This window comes from Malaya genurostris, chromosome 3 (genome assembly GCF_030247185.1).
Source record: "Malaya genurostris strain Urasoe2022 chromosome 3, Malgen_1.1, whole genome shotgun sequence".
NCBI lineage: Eukaryota > Metazoa > Arthropoda > Insecta > Diptera > Culicidae > Malaya > Malaya genurostris.
The window spans coordinates 129857659-129872925 of NC_080572.1; the positions used below are offsets into that span (position 1 = coordinate 129857659).

The 15267-nt window shown below is 35.4% G+C and overlaps 1 protein-coding gene across 8 annotated transcripts in view; it reads left to right on the forward strand.

The window, feature by feature from the left end:
* Nucleotides 1–15267, forward strand: part of LOC131437262 (zinc finger protein OZF-like) — a 320204-nt gene that overhangs the window by 187695 nt on the left and 117242 nt on the right. For 7 of the 8 annotated variants that reach the window (XM_058606493.1, XM_058606496.1, XM_058606489.1 and 4 more), the window contains 2 exons: nucleotides 11485–11545; nucleotides 11615–11698. In XM_058606493.1, coding sequence (XP_058462476.1) covers nucleotides 11485–11545; nucleotides 11615–11698 — 145 coding nt within the window. The remainder of the gene's footprint in view (nucleotides 1–11484; nucleotides 11546–11614; nucleotides 11699–15267) is intronic. The other variant, XM_058606495.1, reaches the window with a different exon arrangement.

Sequence of the window (15267 nt, forward strand, 5' to 3'; positions counted from 1 at the left end):
AACCGACTTTTTAACCGAGGCCCAGCTGGCCGAATGTCATATACCATTCGACTCAGCTCGACGAACTGACCAAATGTGTGTGTGTGTGTATGTGTGTGTATGTGTGTGTATGTGTATGTATGCAACAAAAATATGCTCTCAGTTTTCTCAGAGATGGCTGAACCGATTTTCACAAACTAAGAATCAAATGAAAGGTCCCATGGTCCCATATCCTGATATTGAATTTCATTGGATCTGACTTCCGGTTCCGGAGTTACAGCGTAATATGTGAAAATAAGAGAAAAAGTGTGCATTCAATTTTCTCTAAATCAGCTTGATTTTCACAAACTAAATTGGTTTGATTTTCACGCGAAATCCAAACTGCTCTGGTAGAAAAAATTGAATTCTCATTTATATGAGACATCATTCTCAACAAGATAATTTTTTCAAAAAGTTTACTGATAGAAGAAAGTAAGCTAATTGATCGATAACTTGATGTTTCTGCTGGGTTTTATTAGGTTTGAGGATAAGAATCACTTTAGCATTTTTCCATCTTTTTGGTAAGTAAGCTAATAAAAAACACTTGTTGAAAATTTTAACCAAGAGTCTCAAGGCAACGTCGGGAAGATTTTTAATAAGAATATTAAAGATTCCACCATTACCAGGAGTCTTGATATTTTTAAATTTCCTAATAACTGACCTAATTTCATCAAAATTCGTCTCAATAATGTCATCTTGTAATAACACTTGAGTTGAAATATGATCATATTTCAGTGAGACCTCATTTTCAATAGGACTCACAACGTTCAATTTAAAGTTGTGGACACTCTCGAACTGTTGAGCAAGGTTTTAATCTTTTTCGCCTTTCGCAAGAAGTATTTGATTTCCTTTCTTGAGAGCAGGAATTGGTTTCTGAGGTTTCTTAAGAACCTTAGAAAGTTTCCAGAAAGGTTTAGAATATGGTTTAATTTGTTCAACTTCTTTAGCGAAATTTTTATTTCGCAAAAGAGTAAACCTATTTACAATTTCTTTTAGTAAATCCTTAACTATGTTTTTCATAGCAGGATCACGAGAACGTTGATATTGTCGTCGACGAACATTCTTCAACCGAATCAGCAGTTGAAGATTGTCATCGATGATATAGAGAATTTAATTTAGTTTGAGCTTTGGGAACTGAAAGATTTCTAGCTTAGATAATGTAATGATTCAAATTATCAATTGCTGTGTCGATGTCCGCAGAATTTTCTAAAATAGTTTCATGATCCACATGATTTTCAATGTGAGATCTGCAATCCAACCAATTTGCTCTATGATAGTTGAATATAGAACTAATTGAATTAATTATAGCTTCGTTGGAAAGTCTGAATGTTACAGGAAGATGATCTGAGTCAAAGTCAGCATGTGTAATCGGTTCACTACAAATGTGACTTTGATCTGTTAGAACCAGATCAATTTCAGACGGGTTTTTCACGGAAGAGGAACAAGTCGGATTACTGGGATGAAGAACTGTGAAGTAACCAGCTGAGAGTTGATTATGAAGTATTTTACCATAACTGTTATTTTGCCTACAATTCCACGGGACATGCTTTGCATTTAAGTCCCCATATTACGAAAAGTTTCGATCGATATCATGTGAGTTTTTGCAAATCGCCTTCAAAGAAATTTAATTGTTCGCCGGTGCATTGGAATGGCAAATATGCTCCAGCAATAAAATAAATTCCTTGAATGGTTTCAACTTCGTTTCCCAAGCTTTCAATAACTATTGAAAGAAGGTAAAATTCGATGTTTAATTTGCCGTTGGACAAAAATGGCAACTCAACCACCCATTCCAGTAAACTTGTCAAATAGATGAACCATATAATGTGGATTGCTTTTCAATCTGACATTTGGTTTAAGAAAAGTTTCTGTCACAATGGCAATATGAATTTTGTGAACTTTAAAAAATTATAAAATTCATCTTCGCTCAATTTTAAAGATCGAGCATTTCAATTTAAAATATTCAAATAATTATTTAACATCACTTTTAAATTTCAAATTCATTATAATATTATTTGCAAAATGCCATCCGATTTGAAATGCTTCAAAAAGTGATGAAGTCGAATTCATTCGGATGATCATTTGAAAAAGTTGATCTTGATTTTATTTTCATTTATATCGCCTAAATCAACTTCATTTAAAGAAGAAGAAGAAGCTTTGAAGGAATATTTGTAGGTAGACTGCCATCAGAACTGTCATTACAAGAAGATGATTTGGCCGATCTACCTATTAATAAATTGTGTTTGTTAGAAGATGAACTGCAAGGCGTTCTTGTGTTTTGATTATTAATATTGCAGGAGCCAAGAGCTTTACGCGTGCGGTGCGAACGACTGTTCAACACCGACTGATCCTACTACATGTTTTATGCTACTGATTCATGCTGTTTAGCTTGACTTACATATGCAGAAGTAAAAGAAACGCAGGTTCGCTTCGTTTGTTAGATTTCGTTTAATTGATTTGAACGAAATAGAACATGAGATAGTAAGTCTAGGTCAGCAAACAAACCAACTTCGGCTATTCCGGTCATCTGAATCCGGTTTCGGGATAATTTTAAATGGTGATTAAAAACAGCAAAGAGGATCTCACTCACTTTCCTCGGCCAAATCGATTCTCACAAAGTTATAGGTTCAAAGGAAAAGTCTTACGGTTCCTTACGGAATTCCTAAATTTGTTGTGGAAACTATTTCCGGTTCCGTAGCAACAGGATGAACAGGATTTGTAGAGTTTGTTAGATTAAGTCCGAACAAATTATCCTATTTTTATTCAATAAACAGTTGTTCTTGCGAATTCTACAGTTATATTTTTGATGTTATGAGTAATATGAGAAAGGCATCATTACACTACTAGGTGGATTAAAACAGGTTTTTTATTATTCAATAACATAATATTTTAGGCACACTTCTTAAGCTATGCGAAGCCAAGAGCAATATTCTATTCTAATTGACTTTCATTGTCATCTTCGAATAAGTAGAAAGTGGTTATATTATTAATTTCCTTTGTGTCAAAAGGATCGTATCACTAGTGTGATACATTCGGATTAAGAACCAGAGTGTTTGACTGCTTTTTGGTTACTATCGGACGTACCTGGAGCGGGAGAAATCGGGAAAACCATAGAGAGGGAGAGAATGTCATGCTAATGGAGAAGGACCGATAAAAACGTTCACAGCTGTCATAGATTTGGTTATCGACCTCCGCTTTATGCAGGGCAAGCAATCACGAAATATATTGCTAGCTGCCTGCGCGGTGGACTTACGTCGAGGTAAATGCGATACGCGCATTTCTGTAAGGTTTATGACCGAGATATCCAAATACGTGGAAATGTCGTATTTGGTTTGGGATTGAATGTAAACTGTACTTAGAATGGATCATGCTAGGATAGGACAATTTGTTATATTACACCTTCACCCTTCGGGAGATGAATGTAACGAAGTGGAATTCATCTAAAACTTTCCTCCAAGTACGTCATTTTGTTATAATGATGATTAGTTCTAGCCTAAGTATACAATGTTTATTGTTTAATTAGTCTATTTTTATGTACTAAATATGATTGTTTTGATATTGTATGTTCTATTTCACAATTTGGCTCCAAAATATTTTTAACTCTATAAGGTCCAGAATAAAAAGAATCTAACTTACGCCTGTTTTCATTTTTGAGGTATACTGTGTCATTTTTGTTTATTGATAGTGGGTTTATATTTTTGTTGAGGATATCCTGTCTAAATTCCTTTTTTGCTAGTAATCTTTGCTTTGCTGTTACGTGGGATAATTGCATTTTATATCTCATTTCTTTACTGTACCGCTCAAAATTATAAATTGGATCTATTTTGTTTTTGCTGTATATCTCCTCGGTTTTACACCAAACACTAGTTCATACGGTGTATAGCCATGATCTGTATGTGGTATAGAATTATAAGTAAAAGCATAAAATTGTAACCATTCATCCCAGTCAGATTGGTGCTGGTTGACGAAGGATCGCAGATATTCGTTTAGACATCTGTGGTTCCTCTCCATTGAACCAATTGTCTGCGGATGATAGGCTGTTGAGAAAGTTTGTTTGATGTTTAAATATTTACAGATTTGATCTAGTACTTCGTTTTTGTACTCTGCACCTTGATTTGTTTTTAATTCTAAAAATTTACCATATATTAGTATGAAATTTTCCACCAAAGTTTTTGCTATTATGTTAACTTCTTTAGTAGGCATACACTACGTATTTCGTTAGTTCGCATTGCATTGTTAATGCGTACCGGTTATTTTTGTTTGTCTTTGGTAGTGGTCCGATTGTATCGATTGCCACTATTTCAAACGGTTTTGATGGTGTAGCTGTAATTAGTGTGTTCCTCTTAGTATTTTTAGTTATCTTATTCAATTTGCACAATTCACAGGCCTTGATGAATTGTGAAATTGACTGTTTCATTTTTCTCCAGACATAAATTTCTCTTAGTTTGAGGTACAGTCTATGCTGTCCTATATGTCCACCTGTTGGTGTTTCATGGTGCCTTTTCAATATTTCATTTACCATGCAAAGATCACTAATGAAAATTGCTGGTTTGAAAATAATAATTTGCATGACTTTTAATGTTTTATTACTCACTTGTTTGAGTACTTCCATGAGAATTAGTTTAAATATTTCGTCTTCTTGAGACAGCGCAATTTTATTTATTTGAAGTTTTGTCGTGAATACGACTTACTTTACTATGGGGTGCCTTTTCAAAATTTACCCTCTGAGAGAGTGATAAGTTTTTGATCGTGAATATTTCTTGTTGTATCTAACGAATCAAAATTATTTTTGCTACACGCTATCGGAAATATGATCACAATTTTATGATACAATTATCAATTGTGTGACATAATCTCAAATAATTCAAAATTAAACTTTTCTGAAATGTTTGATATAAACGAGTATCAAAGGGGATAATCCATAAGGCGCGTTTTCCTTGCTGGTATTTTTAAAGCTCATAGCTCAGTGATCTGTGAAAGGATTTATATAATCTAACTACCAATAGAATCGAAACTTTTCAACTTAAACGTGTATAGCAAAAGCATTGGACTATTTCAATAGTACACTATTGAAAAACCTGTCGCATTTGACCCATGTCAACAGTAGCCAATCAGAACGCGTTCTGAGGAAGAGAACAAAATATCTGCTGCTGTACAACAAATCGTTCGTGATTAAGCTTTCTTATTAGAGAACTACCGTTCTCGACAACAGGTTATGCGAGCAAAAAAAAAAGTTCCACGACTTTGAATTTGCAGAGAGGAACTACCGTTTTCAAGAAACGAACTATAGCTCATTCATTCTTTTAAAATAACTAGTTTTTTTGAACCGTTCGCGAACGAATTGCCCATCTCTAGTCGTTACGACCGCCCATTAGTGAAAAAGCTACAAACAAAACACGTAAAAGATAGCTCTTGACAAAAATTGTATCAGTTTGGATTCTATCGCCACTGCGATCAGATGTATTTTGTGTCGTTTGCAAAGCTAATTTCGCTTCCGACAAGAGCGATTACGTCACAGCTGCCAGTCATTTGCATTGATGAAAAAACAACGGTGGAGAGCATTACACAAAATCAGCCGATATAATGGCTCGAAAGTTATCTTAAGAACTATTAGGATTTGTTTTTCAAAATCGAAGGTGAATATCCTCAGTTTAGTGCAAATCTAGAACAGCTTCTTTAGATTTGTGCACTTTTCGCTATGTGAAATTCACAGTAATCGAGATCAAGTGAAGCCTTCTTTGTTTTGGCGTTTTTGACGCTTCTGAATGCTAGAAACGAATCCCTATAGCATATTGATAGTTTCGTTCAATAAATTAGGCCTATTGTATCATTGATCAACCCAGCGAATTAATGTGTTCTTTATTGGAAGATTATAATCGGTTGTAAACGCTACACCTCCACCAACCATATCAGTATCGCACCCACGGACAACAGTTCAGCCTGGAATTAGATGACGGAAGTCAGCGGCATCCATCGGAATTCGAATTCAACTCAACAGTCTCCATCACAAACGCTTTCATAAAAGGTTCTTTTCAGAGCCACCATTATTTTATTATAAAGAACTATACTGGTTTTTTCATAATTTTTGTGTTTCAGAATGTTAAATGTAACTAATCTGTACTTTAGTTTAGGTGCATCGTTTCAAATTCTAAATACAATTGATCAACTAATTGATATTCGGAAGTGTTAAGGAACATGTCAGTTGTTTTCGTATTCACGACATCTAGTTATGTCTCTGACATTACCCCCCGCCTTTTTTCATATCTTCTTCAATGTCTGAAAGAGCAAAGCTAATTTAACTTTCATTATTTATTTTATATTCATACTTCAGTATGCCTTTCTTAAGTTTATTATTTACTATTTCCTTTGCTTTACTATAAATTGAAAATGTTATGCAATTTTTTTCGATTGTTGTACTAATTTTGTTTTTGATTGGTTTTCGGTGGTCTACATCACAAGTTGATCAGGCTTGGTTTCACACTCCTCATTTTTTCCAATCGGTTTGGATCTTTGACTTCGTGCCATTGATCGCGTATTCACTATTAGAATCGACTTTTGTTTAAGTTCATCAGAGGTAACGACAACACGTGACAACGCGTCCGCTCCCACGTTATCCTTACCTTTAATATACTGTGTTTCAAAATCGAATTCACTTAGATCTAGTCGCATTCTAGTCAGCTTCGACGTTAGGTCTTTCATGCCGAAAAGGTATACTAGTGGTCTATGATCCGTTTTTACTATAAATTTTGTTCCGTACAAGTATGATTTGAAGTAGTTAATAGCCCAATGAATAGCTGTTAACTCCTTTAGAATTACGGCTTTATATTTTTCGCCTGGGGTAAAAGTTTTACTGGCGAATGCAATTGGAAGTTCATCTCCATCTATATTTTGAGATAAAACTGCTCCAAAACCAATGTCTGAAGCATCAGTGGTTAGAATAAAAGTTTTCGTGAAGTCTGGGAATTGCAGTATAATTGGAGACATTAAATATTGTTTTAGAGTATAGAATGCGTTTTGACATTGTGGTGACCAAATGAATTGATGGTTCTTTTTCAGTAACTGGTGTAATGGATGAGCTATGATCGGAACAAATTTACGATAGTAGTTGCAAAATGCTACGAATCGTCGCACTTCGTCACTATTTGTTGGTACTGGGTAATTTTTTATTGCTTCAAATTTTGAATCGTCTGACAAAATGCCTTTATCGGTTATTTTATGTCCCAAGTATATTACTTCACTTCTAAAAAATTTGCATTTACTTGCATTCAATTTTAAGTTATATTTTCTAAGTCGTTTAAATACCTTTGTTAAATTCGATAAATGATGTTTAATTGAGCATCCTGTTACAATGATATCATCAATGTAGACGAAAGCCATTTCTGGTGTCAGACCAGCCATAGCGATTGTCATCATCCTTTGAAAGCTATTCGGGCTGACATTTAATCCAAATGGCAATCTTGTAAATTGAAAATGACCTGTCTGGGTCGAGAATGCAGTTTTTTTTCTTGCATTTTCGCTTAGTGGTATCTGATGAAATCCGGACATCAGATATAGTGTGCTAAAAAAATTTGCTCTGCCAAGTTGATCTAGAATAGTATCAATTCTTGGTAGCGGAAATTTATCCGCGAGAAGTTTTTTGTTTAGCTGTCTGAAGTCAACAACTAAACGCCATTTTTTTTAGTTATCCTCACCCTTCTTTGGTACTAGTAGGATGGGATTATTATGAGAAGATATGGAAGGTTCGATAATCTTTTCGTTTAGCATTTTATATACCTGCCCATCGATTTCGTTTTTCTGCGAATGAATCATTTTATAGTTAGGGATATAGTCTGGTACGTTATCAGTCAGTTCTATATCTTGGGTATAAAAATTGTTGGTAGTAAGTGGCTCATTTTGTAGACAGAAAATGTCGTTGTAATTGCTTATAAGTTTTTTAAAATCGTTTGCTGCGTAGAATGGTACATCCGACTTTTCTATGCTTTTTGAAATTTCATTTGTACGTTGCTCTTTGTTGTTATCGCCTAAATTTGTTTTCAAGTGTTTATAATTTTTTAAAGGTTCTAGTTTTAGGTTGAGATTATTGGTGCTTAAATTCACGGTTGAGTCTGTGGTGTTCAAAATTTTAATAAAAGTGTTTTCTGGTGATATGATAGTACTTCCACAGAACACACCAGGGGTCAATTCCTGTGAAACTATTATCATATCTTTGTTAATTTTGAGATTGTGAAGTTGTCTTATTACTTCACACCTTGGTGGTATAATATATTTTTGGTAAATTGTATCTTCAATTGGTAGTGAAATAAGATTATTATAAATTTTGAAATTTAGCATCTAACATTCGTAATCAATGATGCACTTATGAGAAGAGAGAAAATCTCTTCCCAAAATGCCATCAGTTAGGATTGGAAAGTTGTTATCTACTATGTGGAAAGTGTGGTTGGTAACAAATCCATTGCCAAAATTTAATTCTGTTGTGGTTGTTGCCAAGGTTTCGGTTGAAATGTTTGTTATGCCAGTAATTTTTATTTTATTATTAGTGTCTAGTGGGTGGTTATTATTTATTTTGTTGATTTTTATGACGGAGATGGCCGCTCTGGAATCTAATAAAAAGTTGCACAACGAATTAGCCATTTGTACATAAATTTTTACAAAATTTGATGCACAGATGTTCATTTAATAAATCTTCCAAAAAAATTTTGTGGTGGTGTTTGAGCATTGTTAGAATTATTCGGAATAACAGTTATATTACCGTTGGGTTGTGCATTCGGGGCTGCATGTTGATTATTCGGTTGTTCTGGTTGTAGGAGGAGCATTCGAGGGTTTCGATTATTATTTGCTCCGCGACTGTAACCTCTGTTATTGTAATTATGCCAGTTTTGTCTGTTTGAATTAAAATTGTTTCGGTATGTGTTGCGGTAGTTTTGGTGTCCTCTGGAATTAGTTCTGCTATTATTATAGTTATTGTAATGTCCGGGGTGCCCATTGCGATGTAAGTATTGTCCACCAGACGTATTTGGTCTTCCACGCCCGCGACTAGTGTGTCGTGTGGTAAAAATTTGAGCAGCGTTGCTTGTTTCTGTAGTGTTCTCTCTTAACTTTTGGGTTGCTGCATTAATGTCAGCAAATTGCCCGCTTTTAGTATAATTTTTATTTCTTCGGACGTTACTCCTTTAATAGCCGTCTGCTCAGAAACTCCCTGAGCTAGATAGGTACATTTTAGCCGTAATGTAAGGTTTTCAATTTCTTCGCATTTTTCACTGGTTTTAGTGCTTTTCACCTGATTCAATTTAGGTACTATGGAGTCCGGGGACTCACTTACTTTACAGCATCTTTCGACGTCGTCTGCTAACGCTTGTAGCGTATCGCAGTTTCCTAGCCCTAGCCGGGCTTTACCAGTTAGTCTAGTTTTAACGAATTTTGATGCCGTTGCTAGTTGGTTTGCTGGTGTCAGTTCAGCCAGTAAACCTACGGCGTCTGTAAACGATGATAGTGAGTCTGCTGAGCCATTGTACATGGGTACGATGGCGGTTGCCTGCTTCACGTCAAATATTGCGTCGGTCATTGTCTTCTCTTTGTTTGATTCTATACCTAGACTACTTAATTTTTGGTTAATTATTTTATTTACTTCTTAATTCCACGACCGGGAGTTTTTTACAAGTATATGAAATTCTTCGTTCGGTATTTCGTCTTCCTTTTCTATTAAAAATAACTCAAATCCTGTAAACGTCTCAGTGCACTTCTTTCTTTTTGACTCTAACAATTCTCTAGATACGCGTGTGTTTACTCACCCAGCTAATTTAAAACTCACTCAAGTACTCGTAAATGCAATTTAATTAGTTTATCTGTGTACTACTAACAAATGGTTTTAAGCATCAGAACAACTGCTTGCCATAGCACTTAAATCTAACTAATTTTCATATCTATTTCAAGCACTTGTCTCACCTGGTTGACATCGCCCGTTGCTTCCTACCTTTTTTAATAGTTGGAAAGATGCTTGGAAGGTTGGAAAATTTTTCATTATTATTTTTGCCCCGTAGGACCACTGTTCCCTTATTGGGTAAGATTTTTTTTTTGTATTTTGTCCCGTAGGACCACTGTTCCCTTATAGGTAGAAAGTTTTTTTTCTTTTCTTTTGTCCCGAAGGACCACTGTTCCCTGATGGGTAGTTTTTTTTTTAACAGCCACACGCAGTTACACACGGTCTATGTTGGCAATGGATCGTGCCGCTTTGAGCGCTTCTTTTAGTACTATGTAGCTGAATTGCGGCCATCGCCAGTATTATGGTAAGCTTGATTTCACTGCTTTCGTGAAATTCTGTGTGACTCGATAGTTCGTTAAGAATGTAAACTTGTGCATCGCCGCTTTGATGCGTTTGTTTGGACTTGTTGTTTCCCATTTCGGAACTTAATTGGGAAAAATGACCCCGTGACACTTGTCAACGGGTCGCCATGTGATACTTTCGGATTAAGAAGAAGAGTGTTTGACTGCTTTTCCAATAATGAATGTGTATTTTCATTTCTACTTATCTCTAGCCGTACAATTATTCTTACCGTAACTTATCGTTTCCTATCGGACGTACCTGGAGCGGGAGAAATCGGAAAAACCATAGAGAGGGAGAAAATGTCATGCTAATGGAGAAGGACCGATAAAAACGTTCACAGCTGTGATGTCATAGATTTGGTTATCGACCTCCGCTTTATGCAGGGCAAGCAATCACGAAATATATTGCTAGCTGCCTGCGCGGTGGACTTACGTCGAGGTAAATGCGATACGCGCATTTCTGTAAGGTTTATGACCGGGATATCCGAATACGTGGAAATGTCGTATTTGGTTTGGGATTGAATGTAAACTGTACTCAGAATGGATCATGCTAGGATGGGATAATTTGTTATATTACACTAGCTATGTAATAGAAGCTATGCTATGAATCGGCTGCGAAATCTGTTGATAAATGGCCAAATTCAACAAAAAACGTAGTTCCACGACTTTGTTTTGCTTGATGATGTTTATCACTGAATTCTGGTTCTGGCACCAAATTATACAAATGTTATATTTTTAAATGTTCTACATGAACGAAAATACTTGCTACTTTTCACTTGGAGCTGTTAGCGGAATATATTCTATATTGTCACTATTTATGTACCATTTAATTCCACTATTCCACTGTCACGTTATTACACTTTCACAAAGTCACTATACTTTAATAAAGCATAACAAACGTTACAATACAGATACGCGTATTTCGGAATGTTATTTACATCCTTCTTCAGTGTATCGAAATGTTATTTACATCCTTCTTCGATACCGATACACTGAAGAAGGATGTAAATAACATTCCGAAATACGCGTAACGTTTGTTATGTTATGCTTCGTTAAAGTATAGTGACTTTGTGAAAGTGTAATAACGTGACAGTGAAATCAACTTATAAAAATAATATCAATCAGATTAAAATCTTTTCATAATTTCAGGTATGTGAGGCGGCATTTTGTAGAAAACCGTACTTGGAGGTACACATGCGAACACATACAGGTAAAGCCTATTTACTAAGCCACGCTGTAATATGTATATGACACATTACTAACTTGTTCACACTTTCAGGTGAAAGGCCATTTTCTTGTGACGTGTGCCTAAAACGGTTTAGTCAAAAATCATCTTTAAACACACATAAAAAAATTCATTTGAGTAAGTACCGAAACTGGTCAAACTATTAATTTTGTATGTATTCTTGATGGCAAATTTGCTTTATTGATCGGACAGATCATGCGCGAAAGAGTGACTAGATACCAAAGCAAGAAGCGCGACGACGGGGAAGGATATAACGGGGCTCGATTTTCAACCACGAACAAAGGATCAGAGTTTTTCTGGCCCGAAGACAGTGTAAACGAAAAACTTCTTTAGGTTAACGCGGTCGATGAAAATGGTGATGAATTGTCCGCATTGGTCCGATAATCGATCCGATAATCGGACCGATGCGGGTCGACAAAATCCACTGGGTAGCAATACCGATTAATAGCGATTATTGTGCGAATTTACTCTAGAACCACGTTTTTGTCTTTCTCATATAGAAAGGCTATGCATCACTTAAGGCCATCGTCCAAGTACCATGCGCGCGGGTGGTTTTAGGAAATTTTCGATGGAAATTTCGAAAAATTTGACAAAACCAAAAACATACAGACCTTTGAAATACTTTTATCTATCTACAGGGTGAAAATCACTGGAAAATTCGAAGGATTTTACGAGTCTTATTAAAAATAGCGCTGAAAAAATGAGCTTTTTTTGTAATTTTACACAATTATTTGAAAAAATAATTCGATGGAATGAAATTTTTTTTTTCAAAAAAACCTCATGCTGGCAACAAGGATCACATTCGAAAACATTTTTGGAAAACCTTTTCACGATTTTCATGGAAAATCAACGAATTTCATATAACCGATTTCGGGAAATTTTTGAAATTCGTGGATTTTCTATGAAAAGCGTGAAAAGGTTTTCCAAAAATGTGTCCGAATGTAATCTGTGTATCTATAATAAAGTTTATTTGAAAAAAAAAGTTTATGTCATCGCTTTATTTTTCAAGATAATTGTGAAAGATCACAAAAACACTCATTTTTCAGAGCTATTTTTGATAAGACTCGTAAAATCCTCCGAATTTTCCAGCCATTTTCACCCTGTAGGTAGATAAATGTATTTCAAAGGTCTGTATGTTTTTGGTTTTGGCAAATTTTTCAAAATTTCCATCGAAAATTTCCTAAAACCACCCGCGCGCATGGTACTTGGACGATGGCCTTAAAAACCGACTAGTAAAAATTGGCCCAGAGGGCCAAATGTCATATACCATTCGACTCAGTTCATCGTGTCCCGTTTTTGCACTAGATGTTTTTATTCGATTTGCGGTTCAGAGTATAAGACGTTGGTCTAACAAGCCAGGCGTCTTTCCTGACATGGAAAGATTGTTTGTTTCAAAAATACTTAATCGAGTTTTCCAAACTAAGTGAATACATAGATATACTGAAATTTGTAATTATCTAATATTCATAACTTACTATGCAGTCGAACAAAAAGTATGATATGTGGATCGTCTCAATGGAAAATTAAATGATTCATTATTTAGCATTTTAGAATTACACTAACGAATACCGAATACAGTTTCTTCGATTTGAATATATCTCTCGCTGCGAACTGCGCCAAATGTGCACGGCTTTCTTCGCTAGCATTTATTTATTTGCACCAAAGTTTAATCCCAGCTTCAAATCACAAGTACGTTTACGTAGCTTGTGTGAGAAATCCTGAAGAAAGAAAGGTAGAGGATGAAAATGGCGCACAAACCGCTCGTAGATCACATGAAACGAGCACACCGCGCTATCTCATGCGACGAGAGCGCTTGAGCCTCATTCTTGGCAGAATGCGATGAGATTATATAACGAAGCGTACATCAGTTACTGGTGCGGTACGTAAATGTGCCAAAGAGTTATCTTGAGAGCAGCAAAAGTACGTCGCATGCGTGTGGTTGTCTTATGAGAATGTGATTAAATTTGTCTCAGCTCAAAATAAAGAGCACGCGTGCATAAGGCCTGTTTGCAAGAAATGATGACACCCACCAACAAATCGAACAAGTTTGAGCAGCTGTTTTCTAAGCCGCCATATTGAAAAAATAGAAGGAAAACTTTTTTGACATTCAATGCCTTACTCTTCACTATACGGGGCATAATGTCAATTCAGAAATACAAAACCATCCGCGTAACCTTTTTTCTATCATAATTATTGCGATAATAATTCAGTCATTTGTTGATGGATTTATATGATTTAACAACCGATTGATACGGAAACATTTAATCTAAACTTATATGGAACTGTCGTTTCAGTATTTCAATAGCACACTATTGAAAAATTGATTTGAATTGATCTTTTTTTCACGAAACAGTCACAGAATGTCATCCGTCACCGTTTTCTCTCGCACGGTCGACGATTTCAATCGTTGCTTTACACCTCGAGTTCCTTTCAGTGGCAGTTCTGCTTCGATTAGCATAGGGAGGCTTTGTGTCATACATAAAAAATACCGCATCATTCTCTTACTATGAATCTTCAAAATACCACAAAACTACCTAATTTTAAGTACATTCCATCCAATTTGAGGTTTCAATAACCTAATTTAAGGTAAAGTGACTCTAGGTAGTTTCCGTAAGGCACGCATAAAAATACTTAAACATGAGTTATATTTACTCTACAGTTGAGTCGTATTGACTCAACTTCAGGTTGATACCGTTAATTAAAATTAGCTTATTGAACGAAACTCTCGCTGCTGGGGATTTTCCTCTTTGTATTTTGACAACAATGGAAGGATCGAACGAAAGAATAGATTCAAAAGAACTCAAAAAGAAGTCAAATAATAGGTAGTTTTTATTTTCCGTGGTAGTTTGTGTAATGAGTGAATGACAAAACTGAGTTGAAACCATTCGCTCGCTGTGCAGTTACTACCCTGTTTGTTTGGATATAATGAATGTCGATCAGCTGTTGATTCTTCGGTAACTAGCAGGTCAATTTAGAGCTATCATCGAACCTAATTTAAAGCGCTTGTATTTCGGTGATTGGTTGATGGATTTGCCACATTTAACTTGATTCGAAGTATTGAAGTAATGCACTTGCACACAATATTGTTAGCTTAAAATGGATTCATTTGTGGACAGGGTCGTGCGAATTCTGGAAGCTCAATTTACGAGCGAAACAATGGCTTGCAAATAGATTTAGTTTAAAGTTGTGTTAATAAAATAATCATGGATACTTCTTTTTCATCAAATGTGGTTAAACACAACGCGAAGCCCTTAACTACTATTCTTGAACCAAACAATGATCCTGTAGCATAATTAAATTGTTAAAAATTGATATAGTCTTATGAAGCATATTATTGGCATTAAAAATGGTTAAAATTCGTCTTGCCATCTTTCAGCGTAAGAACTGAACTACTATTATTGAACCAAATTAAATTATTGTAACCTGATTAAATTATTAGAAATTGATGAAGTTTTATGAAACATAAAAATGGCATTAAAATGATTGAAATTCGTCTCGCCATCCGCTCGACGAGTAGTCGGTGTGCAGTGCGACGCTGTATGCAAAATATGTCCAGCATGTTACCCAAGTAACATTTTGCCTTTCTCTATAAAAAGGTATTAGAATTGCCGGAAAAACCGACTTTCGAACGGAGCCTCGGCGACCCATAGTGTTATATTTTAATATTACTAAATACTTGTAGCTGT